The 27872-nt window shown below is 40.5% G+C and overlaps 1 protein-coding gene across 4 annotated transcripts in view; it reads left to right on the top strand.

Annotated features, from left to right (window-relative positions):
* drp2 (dystrophin related protein 2) overlaps window positions 1-27872 on the top strand; it is a 160653-nt gene that overhangs the window by 71621 nt on the left and 61160 nt on the right. For 3 of the 4 annotated variants that reach the window (XM_047802571.1, XM_047802572.1, XM_027135579.2), the window contains 6 exons: window positions 12071-12227; window positions 13379-13499; window positions 13674-13942; window positions 14672-14818; window positions 15526-15604; window positions 18428-18488. In XM_047802571.1, the coding sequence (XP_047658527.1) occupies window positions 12071-12227; window positions 13379-13499; window positions 13674-13942; window positions 14672-14818; window positions 15526-15604; window positions 18428-18488 (834 nt within the window). The remainder of the gene's footprint in view (window positions 1-12070; window positions 12228-13378; window positions 13500-13673; window positions 13943-14671; window positions 14819-15525; window positions 15605-18427; window positions 18489-27872) is intronic. The other variant, XM_047802573.1, reaches the window with a different exon arrangement.

The following is a 27872-nucleotide window of genomic DNA, read 5'->3' as shown; positions in this document are numbered from 1 at the left end:
AAATGTAGACAGAATAAGTATAAAATGAGGATATAGACTGAATAAAATATATAAAATATGAATATGGAATATGAACGATCAGTAATGTACATAAAGTGTGGGAGTGCAAATAACAATATTGTGCAATATTATGCTTTTTGTATATACAGCAGCAGTAGTGTGTAATATACAGATGATTTGATGACTGACAGTCCTGATAATGCAGTACTTATGATAAGAAGCAGTGAAAATAATTATGGTGAGTTGTTGATCAGGGTGATTGCCTGGGGAAAGAAACTGTTCCTGTGTCTGGCAGTTTTAGTAAGCAGAGATCTGTAGCGCTTGCCAGAAGGGAGGAGCTGAAAGAGGGTGTGTCCAGGGTGTGAAGGGTCAATAGTGATTTTCCCTGCCGGGTTTCTGGTTCTTGTGTTGTACAAGTCCTGGAGAGTGGGCAGAGGGGCACCAATTATTTTTTCAGTTAGCTGTTCTAACTGTGCGTTGCAGTCTGTTTGTCCTGTTTTGTTGCTGCACCAAACCAGATGGTGATGGATGTGCACCGGACAGATTCTATGACTGCAGTGTAGAACAGCATCAACAGCTCCTGTGGCAGACCGTACTTCCTTAATTGACGTAGAAAGTACATCCTCTGCTTTTTGATGATAGAGTTTATGTTGCACTGCCATTTCAGGTCTTGGGAAATGGTAGTGCCCAGAAACTTGAAGGCCTCCACAGATGACACTGAGCTGTTTGATATTGTGAGGTGGAGTAGTGTTGAGGGGACTTTCCTAAAGTCCACTGTCATCTCCACAGTTTTGAGGGTGTTTAGCTCCAGACTGTTCTGACTGCACCATAGCACCAGCCGCTTTACCTCCTCTCGGTATGCAGATTCATCGCCATCTTGGATGAGACCGATGAGCGTAGTATCATCTGCAAACTTCAGGAGTTTAACAGTTGGGTCACTTGAAGTGCAGTCATTATTGTAGAGGGAGAATAGCAGTGCGGAGAGGACACATCCCTGTGGAGCGCCAGCGCTGATTGTCCGAATGCTGGAGGTGGCACCTCACCTGTTGTTTCCTGTCTGTCAGGAAGCTGGTGATCCACTGACAGATGGAAGGGGGTATAGTGAGCCTTAGGAGTTTGGAGTGAAGAATTACCGGAATTATAGTATTAAAGGCCGAACTAAAGTCAACAAACAGAATCCAGGCGTATGTCCCTGGGCAGTCCAGGTGTTGCAGAATGTAGTGCAGTCCGATGTTGACTGCGTCATCCACTGACCTGTTTGCACGGTAGGCAAACTGTAGGGGATCCAGCATCTGTTCTGTGACAGACTTTAGGTGGGCCAATAACCAGCTGTTCAAAGGTCTTCATGACAACAGATGTCAGAGCAACAGGCCTGTAGTCATTTAGTCCAGTGATGGAGGGTTTCTTGGGGACCGGGATGATTGTGGAGAGTTTAAAGCAGGAGGGGACTTCACACCGCTCCAGTGATCTGTTGAAGATATTGCTGAAAATAGGAGTCAGTTGATCAGCACATGCTTTGAGACAGGAGGGGGAGACCCTGTCTGGGCCAGGGGCTTTCCTTGTTTTCTGTCTCTGAAAGAGCCGATTCACATCCTCTTCACAAATCGTGAGTGCAACATGAGTGATGGGAGGACTTGTTAATGGGGATCCTAGAGGTGTGATGTCAGTCAGTGTGCTGGGTTGGATGGGAGGTGTGAAGATGCTATTCTCAAACCTGCAGTAGAAGGTGTTGAGGTCGTCAGCCAGGTCGTTGTTTGCTTCAGAGGGAGATGGGGGGCGACTCTTGTAGTTTGTGATGTCTTGCAGGCCTTTCCACACTGACGCAGGGTTGTTATCTGAAAACCTGCTTTTCAGCTTTTCAGAGCAGCTTCTTTTGGCTATTCTGATCCCCTTTGTCAGTAGGTTCCTGGCCTACTTTATACAGAGTTTTGTTTCCCCCTCTGTAGGCATCTTCCTTGGCTTGTCGAAGTTCTTTGAGTTTGGCTGTGAACCATGGCTTGTTATTATTGAATTTGCAGAAGGTTTTGTTTGACACACACACGTCTTCACAAAAACTGATGTACAATGTCACAGTGTCAGTCAGTTCATCCAGGCTGTCCGTTCCAGCCTCAAAGATACTCCAATCAGTGCAGTCAAAACAGTCTTGTAGTTCCTTCTTACCTCACTAGTCCATCTCTTCACTGTTTTTACTACAGGCTTAGTAGATTTTAGTTTCTGCCTGTATGTTGGAATAAGATGGACCAAACAGTGATCAGAGTTCCCCAAGGCTGCCCTGGGTACAGAGCGATATACATCCTTAAGAACTGTGTAGCAATGATCCAGTGTATTTTTCTCCCTTGTGGGACAATTTATATGCTGTCTGTATTTTGGAAGTTCAAGTGTAAGTTTTGCCCTGTTAAAGTCTCCAAGAATAATAAAAAGAGAATCCGGATTAGCCAGTTCAACATCCAGGAACTCAGAGTCTGCCCCAGAGTCCACAAACGTTGCCAAGTCATGAGTATGGTTGCCAACATCAGTGTGGACCTTGCGTAGTGGCTTGGAGGGGGCTGGAATTTAAGTTTGACATTAGCAATGGAATGGAATGACCAAATTGATTTGACAGCAACAGTCCCAAGGGTTTCAAATGCCTTCATGTGCACTGCACCTTCATGATGCCGAAGACATAGAAATTGTTACATATAAATCGCTGTCTAACAGAAAACATTTTATGATGGGATCATGTCTGCATTCTCAGCACACTGTGTTAAGGGAAGCATGCTTTAACAGACGAAACAGTGAATTCAGAGCCCTATGGGAGGAGCTAATATGGGACCATATGGGACCATATTATGGGATAATATGGGACCAAATTCAGCAAAAAAATCAGCAGCTGGATCATAGAGGTACTGTGCAACTATTAGCATGCATTGAAGCAATACAGAGAACACACCATGACAGCTAAAGCTATGAAAGAAAAAAAAATGACTTAAAGCCATCAGAAAGCAGCAGGACATTCAAGGAAGTATTTCAGGACAGGCTGCTGTGATGCTGAGTGCAGAAGGTGTCACAAAAGAGGTGTCACAAAAGAATTGGCCTCTGACAACAAAGAAGAGTGGACTGAAATATTGTAACAGTAAAGATTTTAATCAGGATACAGGCACAAGTGTCACAGCAATCTTAGACAACATGTACTCTTTGTAAAATGTAAAATACTGTATGGACCAGGAAAACAAAGACTGGATGTTAAGAGACATTTTATAGGTGAGGTGAGTGTTAATCATAAAACAACAGACCAATATGTTTATGTGGTCAAGGGACTGTTTAAGCCATTGTTATACCTGCCAAAAAAACCTCAACCTAGTGAAATGTGTTAACACAGTCCAAGTCCAGCAAGAGGACTTCAAAGCTCTGGGGAAGCTGGGGAAATTAAAATAAGCTTGAGTTGGAGCATGTTTGGCATGTCCAGGTAGGGTGTCATTTCTAAAATGACACAACCTACACACTGGTGCACTGGCATGGTTGCAAAGCCCTAAAGCTTGACCAGGAATGATACGACTGCATGGACCTAACACACATGAAAAACTGGTGAATCTTCCCAGCATAAGTGAATCACCCATTAGCAGACCAAAGGATATGCTGGATGGAAAAAAAAAGTATTCACTAAAATGGATGTGACTTCAGTTTTAGCAGATTAAATTCAATTCAATTTGTATAGTGCTTTTACAATTCACATTGTCTCAGTGCAGATTTAAATAAGAATAGAAACGATATAATAGAAAGATATGTATCTCTAACATCTATCCCTGTTAGTGGCATGGAAAAACTCCCTGAGATGATAGGAGGAAAAAAGCTTAGGAATTGTAATGTAATGTCTTATTGTAATGGTGTGATGGCTAAATGTACATTATATGCAAAGTGCAGACAGGGATTTCTGCAAGACTATCTATGATGGCATAAGTAAAAGGTGAGCCAGAAGGTGACACAAACATGAGAGCTTAATGGATAAAACACGTCAAACCACTCCACAGTCAGCAAAACTGAGCGACTTGTGAGGTTGGTAAGGCAACATCATTCAGACATCCCAATTCACCAAACACTCTATGCCAGGGGTGTCAAATTATGTAATAATTATGCAAAAAGGGTGTAATTATATTTGGCCCGCGAGATCATATCAAATGTGCATTACAGCTGGCTAGCCGCATGCTCCGTTAATACTACAAATCCCAGAATGCCTTGCCACTGTATTGATGCGTGGTCACGTACAGCAAGCGCCCCTCATTCTCTGTTGACAGTCGTTAACAACCATGCTACAGTCACATCGGGCAAGTTAATTCCACCCTCCATAAAAACGGCTAAACGAAAGATGGACAATAGGAGCTTTCAAGACAGGTGGGAGGCAGATTATCTGTTCATGAATATAAAGGACAGATCTGTTTGTCTTGTGTGCTAACGGAGCTAATGTGTCTAATGCAAGAATATAACATAAGACGACACTATGAAACAAAACATTATGAGAAGTAAAAGGACCTGGACGTAAAGCAGAAACTCCAGAACGCGGAGGAGATGAAAAAAGTCTGGTTTCCCGGCAGACTATGTTCATGAAAGCAAAATCAAAAAGTGAAGCTGCTGTAAAGACGAGCGTTATTGTGGCAGCAGAGACAGCAAAATCTGCCATTTAATGAGGGAGAGTTTGTCAAAAAGTGTATGGTCGAAGTTTGCGGAATGAACACCACTGGTGCGTCTTTTATTTCAAATTTAATTTCTTATGTGTTTGTAATATCAAGCTCTAGTTGTTCCAAATCCTGTATTTAAGCAAAACTAAAGTTTGTTTCCATATGAAAAATGTTGAACATTACATATCAGTTGCAGTTAATTTTTCAATAAATATTCAGTTTGGCCTGCGACTTTATCTCAGTTTTATATTTTGGCCCACTGTGAATTTGAGTTTGACACCCCTGCTCTAGGCACATGAACCCTCTATATCAGCTTGTTTACCTAGGAAAAGCTATTCATAAAAAGCTAGACTAAACAAATGTGTTTTCAGCCTGATCACTGAGACTGTGTCTGAGTCCCGAACACTGATTGAAAGGCTGTTCAGTAACTGTGGGGCTCTGTAAGAAAAAAAAAAAAGCTCTGCCCCCTGCTGTAACCTTTTGTACTTGATGTACTACCCAATAGCCTGTTGGCATGATTGTTCATAAAAAAAAAACAACAACAAAAAAAACAACAACTAAAGAATGCTCAGGTACTGTGGCATGAGACCATTAAGTACTTTATAGGTCAGTAATAGTATTTTATAATCAATGCTAAATTTGACTGGGATGCAGTGTGGACAGGATAAAAGTGGTGTTCATATCTCTTGTTATAATTAGGATACTGTTAGGCTGCTGTGTTCTGGACTAACTGGAGCTTTTTTATGCTCCTACTGGATCATCCAGAGAGTAAAGCATTACAATAATCCAACTAGAGGTAACGAAGGCATGAACTAGTGTTTCTGCATCATATAATGACATCATATTTCTTATCTTTACCAACAATATGTCTGCAGTGAAAGAAAACTATATATCCTATTGTCCTTTTCACATTCTTTAATTGAGCTTTTGTCTCTTATCTGACTTTGTCAGAACATATAGCTGTGTATCATCAGCATAACAGTGGAAGCCAATATCATATGTATGAATAATTGCACCAAGGGGTAGCATATATAAGGAGAAAAGCAATGGCAGCATAATGAGAGATTGCCCAAGGTTCTGAAGAGGCTGAAAGAAGAGCACTTGACACTGAATGAGAAATGTGAGTTCAGAAAACATGGTATCATGTTTTGGGTCACCATGTCACAGCTGACGGCGTCACCTGATCCCGACAAAATCAGAGCCATGGGAATGGTTAAATACTTGGGAAAGTCTTTGCCCCATCTTGCTTCCTACAATCATTCAATTAATGACCTGCTCAGTGGAAAGAATGAGTAGTGCTGGGGAGCTCCACAACAAGAAGCATTCACGAGGCTTAAAACAGAACTGAGCACACCCCTTGTACTTGCCCATAGCCAAAACCTGTGTAGCAACTGATTCTTCTACGGACTTTGAGCAGTACTCAACCAAAAACAAATAGATGAATTACGATGACCAATTGGCTGAAAATGTTATGCACAGACTGAGAAGGAGGCTTTTGCAGTCACTTGGGCATGTGAATGGTTGACTTCTAAATTCTTGAATTTAATTTAATTCTTTTTAAATTCACTTGAAGGTTGTTAGAGAATAATAACAAACCCTTAATACCATTACCAAGCACAAGGCATTAGATGGGCTCCTGCACAGGGTGCTGAGGTTCTGTCTAAGTTTGATAAAGTTAATTTTTGGGGTAAACACTTCAGGTAAACACTTTATAAATGTGTTTATACACTTTTGACACTGTCAAAAGCCCATGTAAAGCACACTTTCACACAGATGTGACGAGAACAATGCAAAAGAGGTCAAAGTGATTGTAGATGCAGTCATCCAAAGCCTTCCTGCCACAGAACCCAATCTAAAGCTCGTTCAAGAAAAACAAAAGTCTGACCCTGTCTGTGCAAAACTAATTAAGCACTGCAAGACTGGGTGGCCTAAGAAATATGCACTTCCCTCAGAGCAGTGACCATATCAAGTGAGACCAAAAACCGATATTTAAGCACTTATGATAAAATGATAGAGATTTAAGCACTTAAGTAGGTTGCTCTGGATAAGGGTGTCTGCCAAATGTGGTAAATGTAAATGTAACCTCACTTTAGCAGGAGAACTGCTTCTCATTGGCCAAAGAATTGTCATTCCCCACTGTATGGCCGGGATTGTCTGTACATGTCAGTCAGAACTGTGTTTCATGCTCTCAGCACAGGGCAGAACATAGAGAGCAACTGCTGGCCAGTGAGACCCTGGTAAAGATCTATTCTTCTGGTAAAAGATGACCTACCTTCTTGTGCTGAAATACTTCTTAAAGTATACATGTGCCCTCTGACAACACAGTTTCTGAGTGAAGGATGCATCCACCTACCATGGTATACCTGTGGTAGTTGTCTCTGATAACGAGACATGCTACACCCATGGAATGTGGCTATTCTCAAGCACAGCTCTTTATAGGTAGACAGCTATGCAGCTCTATTTTGGCAGCTCCTAGCATAATGTCTCAAAAATAATTTGTTTAAAAATGTTCAACTTGTATGTTCTTCGCACATGTTTTCTTCATTGCTCTTAAATGATCATTCTACAAGGTCATTAGAATTAAATAGCCCCCAAAGGATTGCATTATAAGCCATGGTCAGAGCATCAGTATTTTATAATAGGCAAGGTAACACACTCCAACACTAAAGTAAATTGGATATTATTACCAAAGCATGTAATTTAGATATATAGCCAAAGGTTTGTGGAGATGTTACAACCACACACTTTTTGCACATGCTATTCTATATTTAGTCCCTCTTTTACTTTTATTGTAACCTCCATTCTTCTTTCCAATAGATTTTTGAAACATGGCTGTTCCTATTCTGCCACAAGAACATTAGTTTGATCAAACAGTAAGGCTGGGTGAGAAGGCTGGGGTGTAGATGGCATTCCAGTTAATTAAAAAAGTGTTGAGGTCAAAGCTTGAAGCTCAAAGCATACCGAGAAATCCTATACAAATGTGTTCTTACTTTTTGGCAACATTTTAGGGAAAACTCACATACTATCACAAACTGTGATAGTTAAGGGAACCATAACAGTTATTTCACAAACAATATTACTATTTAAAACAGTTGTTTTAAATTCAAAGAAGCCAACAGAAATGGCTGACTAAACTGAAATTCACTTAATCCACAATTACACTTGCTATCAAACAACTGCTCAGCAACATACACAACTTTTTTTGGGAAAGTTGGCCATGACTGAATGACTGTAGGCCATGCTATATGTAGGAGGCCATGCTATATGCAAAGATGTAGGCAGATATGAAGAAATTATCTAAGGTAAGCTTTCAAAAACAGAATTTGATTTTGAATTAACTTTAAAAAAAAAAAAAAAAAACAATACATTTTTAAATTTTCAAAATGCAAACTGAGTGCACAGATGAATTATCTAAATCGAATCAATATTTGGTGTGACTACCCTATCGTCACAAACGCGGGACAAACCAGACCCAAACGCAGGATGGCAAAATAAACAGGGTTTAATAACAAAGGAACACTAAACATGACACGGACCAAAGACAGGACAAGACAACAGTAGATTCTACGCTGCACAAGGCAACGCGGCACAGTTAAATAGACAAATAATTAATCAAACACATGAGGGACAGGTGTGCAGAGGCAGGCAGGAAGAGAAGGAAGGGGCAGACACGTGAACACAAAATGTAAACACATGCAAGTGGCCAAAGTCGGGGCTGAGTCCTGACACCTATAGCTTCAAACTAGCATCTTGCATACTTTGTTGTAATGATTCACCAGAGGCTGGATAAGTTGGATCCATTAGCAGTTTATTAGCATAGTCCAAAGCAAACAATCCAAACAGCAGGCAAAGTCAGGTTCAAAACAGAGTGTCAATAACAGTCCATGTAGACAACAAATCCATCAAAACACAAGAAGCAGACAAAATCCAGAGACTGGAAAATGGTCATACACAGTAAACTAAACATTAAAGCATTAACAAAGAACAAATGGCTCGGGATTGCAGTGGAGCTAACAAAACTTCGCACACTTGGTAGCATGATAGAGGTTTATACGCCTCGAATTAGCACAGCAACTGAATATTCAGGTGACGGTTCCCTTCAGTGGTAAGGAGGGGAATTATCAGGTGATTATATTACATTTGTACACTTGTGCAAAGTCAGGGATGTTGTAGAATCAGACTCAGGTCAGGGTTTTTCCTACAGTACAAAGAAAAAATTTTTTTTTACGATTTTTTGACCCACCAAAGCCTTATTTGATCTGTAATTGGGTTTTGTGAGTGAAGCAGGCTACTGATGGAGTGACGGAGAGAACGAGCACAGCGCCCCCCCACCCCCGGGCGGGCACTCTCCGTCTTCAGTTCTGTCTTTGCTCTCTCCCTCGCATCAAAACAACTAAAGGTCCTAAAGGTCGGAAGACCGAATCCATGTTTCACGTGGTGCATTCAGAGAATATTTTTGCTGAATTACCGCTGGGTGTGAATTGCAGTCAAAAAACAGCCTAAAGCCTTATCTTCTCTTACAACTTGTGACAAGCATTCCGCACATGCAGCTGACATAACTTTAAATAAACGCAAGAAAAATCTATCCAGTTATTTTGTGTGTGTGTGTGTGTGTGTGTGTGTGTGTGTGTGTGTGTGTGTGTGTGTGTGTGTGTGTGTGTGTGTGTGAGTGAGTGAGTGAGTGAGTGTGTGTTGACAAATCTTTCGTGGTGTTGACAAATCTTTCTCGATGTCCTAACAGCCAGAATTCCCACAGAACACATCCGCTAAAGTCCGATTCACGACCTAATGACTCCTTTGAGCCGATTCATTATAATGAATGGTTAAAGCAATTGGTCTGCCTGTAAGTGTCTCAATCGGTGTATACCAAATCATTACTTCTTAGAAGAACATGCAAATCTGAAATGAGAAAGTAAGTGTGCTTACCCCATTTAGCAAGATTGTACTAAAATTTAGCCTTAATAATCCACAGTATGTATAGTGTAGTAAATGTGTAGTAAACTACCTATTAAATCATTTAGTTTAAAGTTAGACTGAAGTGAGATGAAACTAGATCAAAGCACAAAGCAAGCTGTTACTAGCTAGCTGCTAATTTTATTTTTATTTTTTTTTAAATTACACTATTACACCTTTTAACGCTACGTTTTTGATGCTACCTTTTAATTGATATGTTTATACTAAAATAATTATCAGGTTTATCAAAAATAATTTTATTTTTCAAAACTATGAAAGCCAGTTGTGGAAAAAATCACAAACGATTTCTTTGTATTTATTTTAAATTTAACATTTATTGTCAATATTGGGCTTGCGGATCATGCGGGTACTAGGGTACTCCTTGCTGTGTGTGGCTGACCATGTCGGTCAGCCTCAACCGAAGACCAATTCTGACCCAGGAAAAACCCTGGACTCAGGTAGTGTTGGCTCAAGTGAGGCAGTGAAGTGGTAAGGCTCTGGGTTGTTGATCAATGGATCAGGGTTCAAGCCCCAGCACTGCCAAGCTGCCAGTGTTGACCCCGTAAGAAAGGACCTTAAACCTCTCTGCTTGTTGTATCATGGCTGACGCTGTGTTGGTATATGTAAAGAAATAATTTTGCTTTAATTTATACATATACATTAATAATAGTCCTAGAATAAAATAGAATATAAGTATTTATTTTGTCACATGACAAAATAAATACTTATATTCTATTTTATTCTAGGACTATTACTAACCAGTTATACTAAGCAGCTGCTAATGATCATCAGTTTCCTATGTAGGTTGAAACACAATCATTAACTGAAAATGAAACAGTTGTGTAGGAGACTTAAAACTGTGTAAGAAACAGCCAATCCCTGCTATTAAGGTGAGGTTGTGGAAGAGAGTTTTGTCACATGGACCATGGCAAGACTGAAGACAGCAGCAAGACACAATGCAGTTATACTGCATGTAGAATCTGACATATCTGATACCTACTGGGGACCATATATTATATAGATTTTTGGAACAGAGAGACAATGTAATGTAATTTAATGTAAAGAAATGTAATCTAATCTAATCTAATTTATTAGAAAGTCCCTTCCTGATATCAAGATGTGCTGTTCAATCTATCTTGAAATAATGTGAAATGTTGATGACTGTTTATGCAATGGAGACACATCATGCATGCTTTCCTTCAACATAGGGAGATGTGCAGCAGTGATATCAGTAAATAATTGGTGTAAACCAGTGAGACCAAGGTACACCCATTTACTGACTAGAGGAAATTTTCCTGAAGTGAGAAGTCTTGCCATATCGCCGATGTGGAAACAAGGCTAAGCAACTCAATGAAATTATTTATGGAACTGGGGTGCAAAAAAATGGTAGCAAGTGCTCTGGACTGATAAGTCCATAATGGCAGGTTGTTCACTGAATGGCTGGACAGCTGTACAATAATGAGAGTTTGCAGTCAAAAGTGAAGCATGGTGAAGATTCTACTACCATCTACTACCATCTACTATAAACCTACAGATTCCCGTTTCTAGTCAGGGCACAACTTTTCCCATCCCATGCACTGTACACAAATGTTTTTTTTATTCATGATCACTAAAAGACATTTGCAGTGACAATGAGTACATAATTTAGAAAAGTAAGAAATATATGATCATTTGTATACTTGACATCTAGGATAACTCAGTTTAAAAAGTGTCCTACTGACACTAACAGAGGCAATAACAGCCATTCTTGCCAGAGGACTATGTTTTATTTATGCCATATTTTATGACATTGTAAACGTGATTTCTCAGTATTCTTTTCCAGATTAATGAAAAATGTAAGAAACATGTCAGAATAATGAATACAGATACAATTGTATACAATATTTGCATCATTTGTAATGTATATAGCAGACATCCCAAGTGTCCCGGAAGTTCCGGGAGTCTCCCGCATATTGATAGCGGCTCCCTGATGCCCGCAAATTAGTTAAAATTTCCTGGAATCTAGAGCGAGCGAGCAAGAGCAAGCAAGAGTGCGCATGCGCGACAGAGACAGTGCTCCAAAACTTGTAATTTTCAGTGTGGGCGGGCTTTTATCTATTCTCCCGAACCTAATTAATCAGTGTATCTAGAAACAGGAGCACCATCATGGCCCATGGCAGAGGGAGAGAGCCCCAAAAAAACAAAGTATAAGACACATTTTACACCATCATGGTCCATGGCAGAGGGAGAGTGCCCCCCAAAAAAACACCCTATAAGACACATTTTACACCATCATGGCTCATGGCAGAGGGAGAGTGCTCCAAAAAACCACAGTATAAGAAACATTTTACACCATAATGGCCTATTATGAAATACCTCCTGGAAAATACTTTTTGCAGGTTGGGATGTCTGATATAGTCCCATTTTAACTAACCTTCTATTGTATTGTATTATTGTCTTATATATTGTGTATATGGTGTTGCCAGGGTGCGTCTGGAGGCAGTCTCAGACAACAGTGGGAAACTACAGCTGTCACTGCAGGAAATCATTGAATGGCTAACAACTAAAGATGAGGAGCTATCAGAGCAGCTGCCTATAGGGGGTGATGTGGGGGCTGTGCAGCACCAGCGAGAATTCCACCAGGTTGTATCACACCAACAAACATACAAACACACCTATAGATAAAAATTTATACCCTCATTTTTGTTTCAATCAGCTTTCATATTTTATGCTTAATGCTGTTTATCCACCCATTTATCAAACTTTTGGGGGTGACAGCAATAAGAGCTATGGTATAGTAAATAAACTAGAATATTCACTCACCCATGTAATCAGACTAAAGATAGATAATAATCAATTAAAATGTATAATATAGATTTTCAGATTGATACATGTTTATGAAATCAGCTGTTGAATTGTTTATGAAATCAGCCATCCAAATTAAATTCCAGAACACATTAAAAAATACACTCACACCCACAACAAACACAGTCCCACTGACCCTGATATTTCACATAAACCACATATATTGAGATTCTCAGAAACCCTCTAGACTTCCACTCACTCTTTCTCCTGCACACATAATTTTCTTGAGTTTGTATTCTGTAGTCTATTGTTTCTTATCCCAGCAGCAGAACATTTTATGCTTTAATGGTTTTGTTTGCCTGTCTGGTTTATTTTGGGATAAAGATATAAACCATTGAATAAGTAATTTCTGTCATGCAGTATAAGGCTTTCCTGTTTGACTTTTCACATCTGAATAACATAGTGCGTGAATTATTTGCACAGTGAGTGAATTATTACTTGCATGTACTATAAGACAACAGTCAATACGTTTTATTCGCAAGTGTTTTAGACTAAACAATGGTATGGGTGATTTTCTTTTCACCTTTTTAAAATGTTAATTACTAGTTAACATAACTATCATAGTATTAAATTAACTGACTGGAATAAACTTTTGGGAAATAGATAGGGCTTTTTGCTGTTTACTATTTCTGAAATGCTGTATAGGAATTAGTTCAGGTTTCAGATTATGCAGAGCTTTCCACTCCAGGACTCCTTTGTTAGAAAAGGACCGACTATGTTAGAAAATATTTCTTGAAAGCAGATATTTTGTGGTAAAGCTGGCTGATAACTCCATGGCTTTGGCTCTCTAATTAGATGAATTTATTTTGTAACCAAAAAGTTAGCTAGTGTTTGGTGAGATGGGTGTGTTTTTGAGCAAATGTGGGTGTTCAATATGTGTGTATGCATGTGTACCACCCAGTAGAAATTTATGTGACTGATTATTGCAGGCCTTTATGGAGGATGTGAAGTCTAGAGGGCCCTTCATCTACTCAGTGCTGGAGTCAGCTCAGGCCTTCCTAGCTCAGCATCCCTTCCAGGAGCCTGACGAGATGCTGCCAGATGGTAAAGGTCTGCTGCTATTTCTGACCACACTCCTCCACCACCCACCAGCTATGTGAATTTCAACCTATTTTAAAAAAAAATACCTTACAAATAGTTACTGTGAGCCCATATTATGACAAGACATCATCTTTTATATAGGTCAGAAGCTTAATCACTCTTCAACTTTATTCACTACAACAGAGTTGTCTCCAAGGCGCAGGATGCAGAATGTGAGCCGTTTAGTTTGGAAGCAAGCAAACGTAGCCAGTGACCTGTGGGAGAAGCTGACAGCACGTTGTGTAGATCGTCACCGGCACATGGAGAGGACACTAGAGCGGTTGCTGCAGATGCAGGCAGCCGTGGATGAATTGGCCTGTGCCCTTGAGCAGGCTGATGGTGTGAGGCATGCTTGGGAGCCTGTGGGAGATCTCTTCATTGATTCTCTGCAGGACCACATTGATGCAACAAAGGTACTGTGAGTACATGATTAGAATCGGGACTGTACTGACTGCAGTAATAATGTAGATTGCTTCAAAAGGTTTAAAAAGTATATGTAATGTTATTTGCTCTCCATATGTGGTAACTGTTACTGATTAATGACTGAAGTTATTCTACTCTGTGTCCTTTTGCTGTGAAGGAAATTGATTGTAATTGTGTATTCAGTAGCATTATAGTAAAATTCAGAATGTTAAATATATACATGACATAAGGTCGTGCTTTTGTATTTAAACATCATGAAAATCTTTTGCTAATTTTCCCTGTTTTTCTCAATAATGGCTTCAATTTGTCTATTGCTCAACTGAGCATCACTTGGAGCAGAAGATAATCAGGTTTTGTTAACATGTAAACATGACAATAATTCATTTAGCAGATGCTTTTATCCAGGAATATCAAAAAAATATCAGAAAAGCAAAGATGTGATACTTTCAAGTGGGTTATATCTGAAAATTTGCTGCAGTAAAGTCTTCATTTATGTTCTGTTCTGATTGTTTGTGATCATTTAGTTGCATGGTATTTCCTTGCTATGCTGTCAAGTCTGCTGTGATAGCATGCATCAAAAGTAACAGGACTCCTTTGAGAGAACCGATATCCTGTTGTTTATGCATAGGGTATCTTATCTTTAACCCTTATCTTTTTTCATATGTCTCCTCTCTTCCCTTCATTTACCCCACCTTTCCCCTTCTCTCTACTATCTTTAGCTGTTCAAGGAAGAACTGACTCAGGTCAAGGAAGGCATGAAGCACATCAATGAATTGGCCCACCAGCTAGCCATTTCTGATGTGCACTTGTCCATGGAAAATGCACATGCACTTGAGCAACTTAACAGCAGGTGGAAGCTGCTGCAGGTAGACATCATGCCTGTAACTTTCACTACATGTCTTTGAGCATTATGGATAGTTATATATTAAAAATTGCAATACAGAAGGAAAAGAATGGACAAAGAACATAAAAACAAGTGTGTGTGTGTGTGTGTGTGTGTGTGTGTGTGTGTGTGTGTGTGTGTGTGTGTGTGTGTGTGTGTGTGTTTAGAGATACATTTAGAGATACATTTATATAAATGTATAAGTTATAAGATCAATCTGCTCTCCCTCTCTGGAACCCACTCACTTTTATGTAATGTGTTTTAAAATTTAATGTGCTACTCAAGCATAATATACTGTATGTACTATTTGTACCTACTTATAAGATATGTAATAATGTAATAGTACTCAAGCCTACATTAATTTTTTATAAAATAAATACATTTTGCCCCATCCTGTACATAGTTTAGAAACAAGACATGTTGAAAAGGTCCTTGAAATACATGGGAAATACACAAACTGAGAGAGAGTGTGTGCTCATGCATTTTGTGTCAGCATACAGTAAATAGATGGTTTAGTAAATAGACTGGTTCTGTCAATGTTGTGATTATTCAGGGCATCTAGGGGAATATTAAAGTGAAAATAAAGTGGGGAGTAAATTTAATTGCTGCCTACAAATCCTCATGCTCTCTACTCCCGTTCTTTCCATGCTTTCTTCAGTCTGCTCTTTCTTTTTGTTTTTGTCTTCTTAGGGTTCTATAGAAGAACGCATGAAGCAGTTGCAGGATGCTCACAGAGACTTTGGTCCTGGATCACAGCATTTCCTCTCTAGTAAGACTGCTGGGTTGGGGGTAGGATTAGTCTAATTTATTCCTTTTTCACTCTGTATGTTTATGGGATAAAATCTCACACTGCTTGCACATTGATCTCATCTGCCATGGCAGGACTCGCTGACATAATCATGCTGAACAACAAGGCTAGTGTTGATGATGAGCAATGACTGGGAGATAAATGTCATTTGTATTCTATAGGTGAAACCAAATGCAATGATATTATTCAAATTGAACAGATAACGTATTGGATATCGATTTGGAAATATGAGGATTTTTTTAAATTCTTGGATCCAAATTGCAATCAGTGACTAACTGTAGTCTGAAACTCATGGACGTCACCAAAAACTGGCTATTGTTGAGATGCTTTGCCAAGTGTTTACTGAAACAGTCTTCAGTAAGTCTTCATTCTCAAATAGGTGTTGACTTGGTGACTGAATTGGACAATTAAGAACAGTTCATTCCATTGCATTAATAAGCTCTTGGATTGCTTTCTTGGCATGTTTTGAATTATGTAGTATGCTTTGGATCATAAGCCCTCCCTTTCTTTATTATGTTGGCTTTGTAGAAGCCAACATTCTGATTTCCATTATAAGCTTATTATTATTATTGTTATTATTATGTTGGCTTTGTAGAAGCCAACATTCTGATTTCCGTTATAAGCTTATTATTATTATTATGTTGGCTTTGTAGAAGCCAACATTCTGATTTCCATTATAAGCTTATTATTATTATTATTATTATTATTATTATTATTATTATTATTATTATTATTATTATTATTATTATTATTATTATTATGTTGGCTTTGTAGAAGCCAACATTCTGATTTCCGTTATAAGCTTATTATTATTATGTTGGCTTTGTAGAAGCCAACATTCTGATTTCCGTTATAAGCTTATTATTATTATTATTATTATTATTATTATTATTATTATTATTATTACTATTACTATTATTATTATTATTATGTTGGCTTTGTAGAAGCCAACATTCTGATTTCCGTTATAAGCTTATTATTATTATGTTGGCTTTGTAGAAGCCAACATTCTGATTTCCGTTATAAACTTATTATTATTATGTTGGCTTTATAGAAGCCAACATTCTAATTTCCTTTATAAGCTTATTATTATTATTATTATTATTATTATTATTATTATTATTATTATTATTATTATTATTATTATTATTATGTTGGCTTTGTAGAAGCCAACATTCTGATTTCTATTATAAGCTTATTATGTTGGCTTTGTAGAAGCCAACATACTGATTTCCGTTATAAACTTATTATTATTATGTTGGCTTTATAGAAGCCAACATTCCAATTTCCTTTATAAGCTTATTATTATTATTATTATTATTATTATTATTATTATTATTATTATTATTATTATTATTATTATTATTATGTTGGCTTCGTAGAAGACAACATTCTGATTTCCGTTATAAGCTTATTATTATTATTATTATTATTATTATTATTATTATTATTATTATTATTATTATTATTATGTTGGCTTTGTAGAAGCCAACATTCTTTTTCCTACAACATTCTGTTTTCCTGTTTTCCTGTTTTCCTAAACCTCCGAAATCAAAAATTTGCACAACATGGACATGTGACATATTAAAACACTCAGCACAATGAGGGGAAATACCTCACAGGTATTCGGATCATGTCACATGCTCATGTCCGCTCACCTTCAAACGTATTGACACCCTAGCGGTCCAGTAGCTTTCACAATCTTTCTGTCCACTCGCCTCCAAAATGCACCGGCCTTTGCGAATTCTTGCACCGTCAAAGCCAACATCAAAGTTTGTCACGACGAACTTTACAAATCTAGTTTATACTCTTCTCTTACCATCCTTCTAGAAAAAGTTATTATTGGTTTGGTGTGTTCAAAGCATACTGGTGTGTTGGTGTAATCTTGTTCCAGAAATCCATGTTAAATGTTTTCTAATAAATTATAATCTGCCCATTCTGTTCTTGAGTGTTACAAGTGGTTTGTATCTTGAGGTAAAACCTCTGTATTTACATCCATGAAGGTATCTGTGGATTATAGATTTTGACTATAAAATGCCTACCTCCTTGAGAGCGTTCTTCACTTGGCCAGACATTGTGAATGGGTTTTTTCTTCACCAAGTAAAAGAATTCTGTCATCATCCATTTTAATTAAATGGTCTTCCAGGTGAGAGAGAGAGAGAGAGAGAGAGAGAGAGAGAGAGAGAGAGAGAGAAAGAGAGAGAGAGAGAGAGAGAGAGAAAGAAAATTATTAGTGTATTATTCAGTGAAGCATTATTTGTACATGAGCTTCAAATACGAGACTAGAGACAATAATCACACAAGTCATTTACAATGTTTACCACGAATTGTTGCACTAAGTAGAATAAAGAAGTAGAAAATGTGTTTAAAACAGAACCTTGTGGAATACTGGACATAACCTTCTTATGTTTAGATCTATGAAGTGATAAAGCAAGTCAAATAAGACCTGAGCCACAAGAGGGCTTTTCTTTTAACACCAACAATATTTTCTAGCCTGTCAGTGCATGGTCAGTGGTGTTAAAAGCTGCACTAATATCAGTAACAAGGTCTCGGTGCTGGTTTGCCTGCTATGGACTTCTGCCGGCTATGGATCGGTTACTTATTTAATTGAATTTTCTTTGGTGTTATTTTTTAAAGGTGGGTTAACCATAAAGGTGGGTTATTTTGGGTGGACTGTTGGTTGCTATTAGTTTTTCATGCACAAGTATTTCAGAATGATTTTGCTCTGTGCCTTTCTTGTTCTTCCTCTCCCTCTCTTTACAATCTTTTCTTTTCTCTCTTCAGGTTCAGTGCAGATACCTTGGGAGCGTGCTATATCTCCCAACAAAGTGCCGTACTACATCAAGTAAGTTCAGCCAAAAGCCATCTGCAGTTGCTGTGCAGTGGCAGACATGAGGAAAAAACAGTTGAAACAGTAAACAGTAGGGCAACTGGGTATAGCCCCTGTCATTCTTGGAAACAGTGTATGGACATATATAAATGTTAAAGTTAAATCAGTTAAAGCTCAATCCTAGCAAAACTGAACTGCTGGTCATCCCAGGTGATTCATCCCCAAGTCATGATCTTGCAATATCCCTGCATAACGATCTGCTCTCCCCTTCAGCCACAGCTTGCAACCTTGGGGTGACAGAGGACAATCAACTGTCCTTTTCCTCTCATGTTGCTAATGTGACTCGCTCATGTCGGTTCTTTCTCTACAACTTTAGAAGGATTCTGCCATTTTTTTTCCACACAGGCTGCTCAGGCACTTGTTCAATCTCTTGTCATTTCAAGACTGGACTACTGCAACGCACTGCTGGCAGGTCTACCTCTGAACGCAATTCGTCCTCTGCAAATGATCCAAAATGCAGCTGCACAGCTTGTTTTCAACCTGCCTAAGTTCTCGCATACCACCCCACTGCTGTGAACCGGTAGCTTCTGTTGTGATCTGGTTAATGGTAGCTGCACGCATCAGATTCAAAACACTGATGCGTGCCTACAAAGCCAAAAACTGACCAGCTCCCTCTTACCTCAAAGCCCTCATCACTCCTCGCACTGCACCCCGTGCCCGCATATCTATCAGCACTGCTCGAATAGTTCAACCATTTCTCAGGGTAAGAGGTAAGTATACTACATGACTATTTTCTGTTCTGGCACCAAGGGGCTGGAATGACCTTCCCCTAGGGGTCCTGAATCACTGGCTATTTTCAAACGATGTTTGAAGACCTAATTATTCATGAAACACTTCAACAAGCACTTCCTTCCCTGTTTGTTGTATACAGTATATGTTTGTAAAGACAAAAAAGAAAAAAAAAGAAAACAAACAAACAAACAAAAATAAAACTTTGAACAATGTTTTAGTGTTATGGTATCTTAAGTATGTAACCTAGTGAGCCAGAGTTAATGTATACAATGATAGAGACTTAAGGACATCTGTACGTCGCTCTGGTTAAGGGTGTGTGCCAAATGCTGTAAATGTAAAGTGCTTGTTGTAGTGCTTGGTAGTGGTTGTTGTGCAGACTTGGGCAGTCCAGAACGGGGTCTAGACTCTAGTTTAATGGCCCACATGATGCCATACACGCTGTCTGCCATTTGCGCTGTAAGGTCTAGACTCTAGTTTAATGGCCCACATGATGCCATACACACTGTCTGCCATTTGCGCCGTAAGGTGAAAATGGATTCATCCATGAAGAGAACACCTCTCCAATGTGCCAGATGCCATGGAATGTGAGCATTTGCCCACTCAAGCCGGTTACAACGATGAACTGCAGTCAGGTCGAGACCTCGATGAGGACAACGAGCATGGAGATGAGCTTCCCTGAGACGGTTTCAGACAATTTGTGCAGAAATTCTTTGGTTATGCAAACCGATTGTTGCAGCAGCTGTCCGGGTGTCTGGTTTCAATCTTAGAGGTGAAGATGCTGGATGTGGAGGTCATGGACTGGTGTGGTTACACATGATCTGTGGTTGTGAGGCCGGTTGGATGTACTGACAAATTCTGTGAAATGCCTTTGGAGACAGCTTATGGTAGAGACATGAACATTCATTTCATGGGTAATAGTTGTGGTTGACAAAACTGCACATTTTAGAGTGGGCTTTTACTGTGGCCAGCATAAGGCACACCATTACAAGTGTTTTCTTTTTAAAAATCTCCGCTCTTGCTAGCTGCATTCCAGGCTGGAGTTCCCTCTGCCTCATGGCGGCAGCAACCAATTTTATCCCTTTGGGTCTGATTTACATGAGGCCATTCCAGCTCCAGATCTGGGGTCTCTTTTTCCCATTTTTCTTTGAAGCCTCATGCTCTTGCAACTTTTCTCTCAACTTTGTTAACTGCCTCTCACTAAAACTACCTTTTTCTGGAACTCCACTGTCCATCACCAACATTTGATATTGTGATACATAACCAGGTCCATAATTAGTTATTATCATTAGGATGTTTACATGCCCTTAAAAAATTATTATTCTCATCTTTGCTTTCTCCACCACCCATGTCTGTAACCTTTTGTTTCTTTTAACCTTTTTTCCCTTCTCAACAGACAACTGCAGTTTTTTAATGTCTTTTATTTTGATTTTACCTGCACAGCTACACTTCACTGTGCTTGTCAGCATGCAGTGGCAGCTTTCTTTAAGGATTGAAAGTAGTTAACATGATCAAGTGTATAAAAAAGAACAAGTCAGTTCCCAGAACTTTCATGTAACTTTACCAGTTCCCGGAACGGTTGGCCAGAATCCAAACTTAAATTCTGCCTATCCTTAAATTCTGCCGATAAATAAATCAAAATCTTACCACTTAGCTCAGGATCCCATCACTGGTACTGTACAGTCTTGTGATTGTCCAGATCTCTCCCCAATAGAGTCAATTGCATGGTCCGACGAAGTAACAATCTTCGTGTTGGCCCAGGCCAGACCCATCAGGGATCAACCCCGAGACTGGCACACAGACAAGGGATCTCGGTGGAACCTCCAAAAATGTGGTGGCAGTTTTGATCTAGATGTATAAAACTTACTTAGACTCAGAGATGGTGGTAAAAGCAAAGAAGTAAAGAAAGAATTTTATTTTGCTGAAGCAAAGGGCATCATGCAAATTCTACACAGTGAAGAGGCAATAACCAGTGTCCTGGCTAGTCCTGCATTTTTATCAGAAATTGAGAACCAGCCTTTGCTTCCTTCAAATCATTGTGCAATGTTTCCAGTTGATGATCTAAGCATGTTGCTGTTAGTTTTAAGAAGTGCAATCTCATTCTGCATTCTGTCCTTTTCTTCTTTCCAGATGGTTTTACTAGTCTGGTAATTTCTTTTGGAAATAATCCCATCATCAAGACTAGCTTGATGTTGCTCATTTTCAGACTTCAGAGTCTTCCAGTGACCTTGTATGAGGCAAGAATTGCTAGCAGTGCATTGACAACTTTTTCCTTTTTTGTTATTTGGCATTTTAGGATAATTTTCATATTTAGAAATAGCCCACACATTCGGCTTATAAACAATGTTCTCTATTCTATAAAACATTCCCTAAGAGGCATGCTTAATGATAAATTTAACAATCAGTTCTTCCATCTATACAATCCTAAAACTATTCATAGCTTCAATGATTATTGCCTATCTAGTTACTTTAAGATACCCGTTAGTCTACTTATTCACAGCTCCAGTACTTCAGACACAAATGAATAAACTAGCCACAATACATCTGTCTTTTGAACTTGAAAAGTCTCAATGATTCAGACATAGCCACACTCCGTCAAGACTTGAGTTAAACTTGAGTTAGAACTAAAGTAACCCTCACAGCTCACAAATAGTTAAAACTTTAACACTTTCACAGTACATCAGACAAAACCACACTATGTCAAGTTTTTTGTGTTATATTTTAAAACAGTCTCCTTAACCACAGTACTTTGAGATAGGGCAGGTTGTGGCTGGGCAGTTCAGTTCAATTCAATTTATTTGTACAGCGCATTTAACAATTTCCCATTGTCCAACCAGGCTTAGCAGGGAACCCATCCTCATTTGGGTGACACTTTACAGTAGTGTAAATGTAAATAATGTCCTTCCTACAATAGTTTACAATAGTGCAACCAAGAGCTCCAACCGAGAGAACCAATGGGTCATCGCAAACACCAAGCAAGGCCTTGGCCAAGATTTTCACCAAGGTTCAGCAAGTTTCTGATCAGCTAGGGCTGATCCTGCAGCATCAAGGAGCCCCAGCTTTAGCCAGCCCTTTGGAAGATGCTCCTCAGGCCAGCAGCTCAGATCCGGTCGCTTCTACGGTTCCAGAAACACATTTACAATAATACATTTACAAATACAACTCTGTAACCACACTGCACCAAAGTAAGTAAATAAAACGATGTGGGTGAAGATCTTAATGAAGGAGAGCAAGTTTTTCCAGTGAAGCAGTAACAAAATTCATGAAGTACTTCAGGTTCATTGGAGTCAGCAGCATGAAGTTAGGTAGCAGTTGTCAAACTTAGCTCAGACAATACTAACCTCTTTATCAGTCTAAGCTAAGCTTATCAACAGCACATGCAATCACCTCCAGGAGCTCTTTGAACACAACAGAATGTGTTGCCAATTCGACTGTCGAGATGATTGTTGTTAAACTTTTTTCCAGAGAAGACCAGGAGACTTGGATATCCTTGTGCAGTAGTCTTTATTGTAGATACACGATGAAACGAGTCTGCAAGTCAGAGCGTACTGGCACGGGTGCTGCAGTCATCAAGTCTGACTTAAAGTTGTAATACATTGTAAATATACACATTTTAGCGGGCAGTCCCATCAGATAGAGACAAAGCACTCGGGTGACAATCAAAACATGAAAGGATTCAACAGCCCCCACACCAGATCCTGGAATTTCACCCTTAATTCCATTAACATAACAGTCTTGCTCAGACCATGAATCAAATGGCCACCTTAAACAATGGGACAAATGGCACAAAGGGACAGATGATAACCTGAGTTACCTTGCCCCTTTCCTTTCATATTAATGAGATACAGAAACCACAAGTCTAAAGTAATGTTTGAATTTAACTAGCATTGTAATTTGATTTGGCTTCTACATGATACACAAAAATATGCTAGAACTAAGAGGAAATAAAACAATGACTTAAAATTATTTTCCCACAGGATGAATAAAAGTGATTCACCTGTCTCAGAACTGAAGCTGTTGCCCTGCCTTGTGAGACATGGGACATGTCATGTGTGCAGGCGCTTGGCTGAAATACACCAAAGTAAGCACGGAATGAGCTTAGTGAGAGTGTGCAAAATTGCCTTCAACAATGCGAACACCACTGAATGTTTCACTCACAAAGCAATTCAGTGGCATACTGCTTATCATCACTCCTATCAAGATTCTGAGAATCAATGCAAACAATAATTCCTCATTTGGGTCAGGAGAAATTGCAAAGTGAGCTACCGGATCCAAAGAGAGGAAATCGTAGTTGGGAGAGTCTACAAGATAAAGGGTATCACCCATCCCTTGTTATACATCTTCTAACTCAACCTGCAATACCCATGAACTAAGTTGGAACTCTCCCTCAGCAGATGTGGGACACAGGCAATGGTGCTCTGGTGCTTCGCTGGAGAAAGCATCCCAAAGCGTCAATCCTCTGAGTTCTGAGCACTTCCAGGTGGCTAGCTATAACCACATGCATGTGGCTAACCATGCTAAGTATCATCTTTCTGACCATACTAAGGTTTATTTAGGTTTTTTCCTCTGTTTATTGGAAATGTGAATAGAACTTTGCCTGTTTTCTTGTCCGGATTTTCGATTTTGCAATTGTTTTATGTCGCTGACTGCCTTTTTGTGTTTTTAACTTGTTACGGGCCGCGTCAAAGTGACCATTAGGGGTTGACCCAGAAACAAGCTTCATTTCATCTTTAAAGCATCAAATCCTCTAAAAACACGAAAAAAACTATTTACCTAGTAAAGTTTATACTCTCAGTATTTTTTTAAGCCCACACACAAAGTATAATATGATTCACAGCCTTCATACTATTGGAAAAAATTTTTTGGAGAAAACTGACCTAGGTGGTGCTAGACCGGCTTTTCCCTTACCTTTAGATGCTTCCCTTTCTTCACTGGGGTAATATATTCCAAAACAAATATTCCACAAAAATCCACACAGGTCCAAGGAACTGGAATCTTTTAATCCAAAACGCTTTGGTCGCGCCGCAAATATTCTGTTTGTGTTCCGAAAACAGGAAACAGTAGTGCGCCATCATCTTGTTTTGCCGCTCTAATTTCTCATTGGGGTATTCAAAAATTCTAAATTTACGTCATATTTATAGCCCAGGACCTAACGAATCAAACAAGATTGAGCCAATCGGTGCTTGTATTGCAGAAATAGACGGCTGGGAAGCCAATGATGTCATGACATCATTTTTGGGAACCCGCCTTTGACTGACAATTACTCCTTCCAATAGCAATGAAATGGGCCGGGACCTATACAGCTCTTTAGCCAATAAGCAGTCGATTCCAACGATATGCGGCAACCCCCCTCTTTGCTCCCTGGTTCTGCGTGAAAAAGCTGCGCAGAAGAATTCTTGCATAATCCTTGACCTTTTGTCACTCTCAGGGTGTCAAGTTACAGGCCTGTTTTCACACCAGAGTAGTAGACAGAGAGTCTCTGCTTGTTTTAGGCCTTTTAAACTGAGCATGCAGCCTTTTAATTCAAAGTTATACAGTAAACAAGTACACAAAAACGCTGGACCAGACGACCATGTCCATAGAAAAATATTTTTATTGAAGCCATTTTTTGGGTCTTTTGACTTGAAATTTTTTTTTGGTGAAAGCCAAGACATGTGGCTATGACCCTCAGTTGTTATTTGGTCCCTAACATGTTCCAGAAAAATAAGATTAATAAGTTTATCAGGTAAACAACCCAGGCGGAAATGAAAACCTTCCATTCTAGCCTCTGTAACTTTGTGCCAGTAAGGCCTAGAATCAATCTGAAACTAGTTTCTGAAACTAGAGAATCTCTTTCCAATGAGACCAGGCTCACCTCTGTGTGTCAAAGTATGTGGGAGCTGTACCACTTTTTGTTGGGTAGGTCATGTAGGCGAAAAACCTGCAAAAAGGGGGCGAGGTCCTGAAGAGGTTAAATTCTGTCTGTTTTTAGGGAAGGCAAGGCAAGTTTATTAATATAGGAATAGGATTATACATAGTGCAATCAGTATGGATGTAGCACAGTGCTCATTCAGAAAATGTACAGCTAAACAGATGAGTTTTGAGTCTGGATTTAAATATTTTAGCACATCTGATCTCTTCTGGAAGCTGATTCCAACTGTGGGCAGCATAATAGCTAAAAGCATATTCCCCTTGTTTGCTATGAACTCTTGGTATTCCTAACTGACTCAATCCTAATGATCAGAGTGGTCTGTTTGGTTTATATTCAATGAGCATATCTGCAATATATTGTAGGCCATTTAGTGATATATAAACAAGTAAAAGTACTTTAAAATCTATTCTATATAACATAACTGGAAACCTGTGTAAGGACCTGAGGACTGGTGTGATATGCTCTGATTTTCTGCTTGTAGTCAGAGCCCTGGCAGTAGCATTCTTGATGAGCTGCAGTTGTCTACTAGTCTTCTTGGGAAGGCCGGTGAGAAGACGATTACAATGGTCCAGGTATCCATTTGAGATTAAGTAGTTGTTCAATTAATTAAAAACTAACTTTTCCATAATCTTGCCTATAAAAGGAAAATTTGATATAAGTCTGTAGTTGCTCAATATGATGTTATTAAGATTGCTCTTTTTCAGGATGTGCTTAACAACTGCAGTTTTCAGGGAGTTTGGAAAAATCCAAGAAAGAAGTGAGGTGTTTACCACTTCTAAGAGATCGTCTCTAGGTTACGACCGTAACCCTAGTTCCCTGAGGAATGAGACGCTGCGTCAAAATGCTATGGGAACGCCCCTGTGTGACCGCGCTCTGAACCACGTGTCTAATCTGACCAATAGGCGTTGGGATGTGACGTCATCGGTGGGTGACGTCGCGTAAACAGGAAGCTACTAATGGCTGTGAGATGGACAAGACGCTAGCTCCTGCGAGTGAAGGTAAGCGCCGCAGGGATGCAGGGAGTGTGGCATGGAGACGCAGTGTCTCGTTCCTCAGGGAACTAGGGTTACGGTTGTAACCTAGAGACGTTCCCTTTCGGAACTCGAGCTGCGTCGAAACGCTATGGGAACGAGTGTCCAATCACGCCACACTGACCAGACCCTGCTTAGAGAGTGAGGGCCTCGGCACCTGCACATAGGACAGAGGAGCCCGGGGTGGCTCTGAGGTCAAGGTCATAGAACCTGACGAAGGTCAGCAGGGTGGACCAACCCGCAGCGTCACAACCCCAGCGGACCAGGCCGTAGAGGCCGCCTCACTCCGGGTGGAGTGAGCTCGGACCCCGAGCGGTGCGGGGAGGCCAGAGGACTCGTGAGCCGACAGAATCGCATCCACTACCCATCTGCTCAATGTCTGCTTAGCGGCCGGGAAACCCTTCCTGTTAGGGCCATAGCAGACGAGCAGCTGCTCCGACTTTCTCCACGGACTCGTCCTGCAGAGGTAAGTGACCAGTGGAGCGTAAGTGAGCACTGGACACAGTTGGTTCTGTCGTTCCTGTTCGGGGGGCGTAAACAGAGGAGGGCAGAAAGCCTGCAACACAACAGGTCGTGAGGGGGCCGAAGGCACCTTCGGTACGTACCCAGGTTTCGGATAGAGAAACACTGGCCATGCCAGGGGCAAACTCCAGACGAGACGGGGCCACGGACAGGGCCTGCAGATCCCTGATCCTCTTCAGGGAGGAAATCGCCAAGAGGAAGGTGGTCTTAATAGACAGAAACCTAAGGGCCACTTCAGTCAATGGTTCGAAGGGGGGCTCCAATAGAGCTGCCAGCACAACTGCCAGATCCCAGACAGTCACTCTGGGTTGCGTCCCGGGTCTCAGCCTCCGGGCGCCGCGGAGGAAACGTATCACCAATGGGTGCCTACCCAGCAACTGCCCCACCGGCGGGGTGCTATATGCTGCGATTGTGGACACGTAAACCTTCAGGGTCGAGGGAGTTAACCCAGCGGCAAACTGTTCCTGTAAGAGCTCCAGAACTGAGCCGATCGGGCAGTTAACTGGTTCCAGGCCATGGTGCTCTCAGCACGACGTAAACATCGTGCGGCATACGACCTCCTCGTGGAGGAAGCTCTGGAGTGGAGAAGGGTCCCTACTACCTCGGTAGAGAGACCAGCCACTATGAACTGTGCCCCCTCATGGGCCACAGCCACAGCCTCCACAGCTCTGGGCAGGGGTGCACCAGGGTTCCGCCCGCCTGTGAGAGGAGATCCCCCGAGTTGGGACACCAGATCCACAAACCATGGCTTGCCCGGCCATCGAGGTGCTACCAGGAGGAGACATACTCCATCCCGGCGAACTCTTTCCAGAACTCCAGGTGTACAGGCGTAGCCTCAGCCACAACTGCACCATGACATCCAGACCTAACAGGGCTGGGTGAGAGAGAGAGAACCAGAGGGGACAGTGCAAGGTCTCCCGGGTCGCAAACAGACCCACCTGGGCTCTGTCGAACCTCCGCCATATGAACTCCACCACCTCGGGGTGGAGACGCCATTCCCCAGCCCCCCCCCCCTTGACAGGGCATCTGCTCTGACATTCAACCAATCCCGGGATATAAATGGCCCTCAAAGAGAGAAGTCTGTCTCGAGACCGCTCGTGCTAGCTTGTACAAAGGGCGAGATCGGAGGCCCCCTTGGTGTAGGAG

The sequence above is a fragment of the Tachysurus fulvidraco genome, chromosome 17 (assembly GCF_022655615.1).
Source record: "Tachysurus fulvidraco isolate hzauxx_2018 chromosome 17, HZAU_PFXX_2.0, whole genome shotgun sequence".
In the NCBI taxonomy this organism is placed as follows: domain Eukaryota; kingdom Metazoa; phylum Chordata; class Actinopteri; order Siluriformes; family Bagridae; genus Tachysurus; species Tachysurus fulvidraco.
The sequence above is the reverse complement of the archived record's forward strand: the minus strand, read 5'-3'. Positions and strand labels throughout refer to the sequence as shown.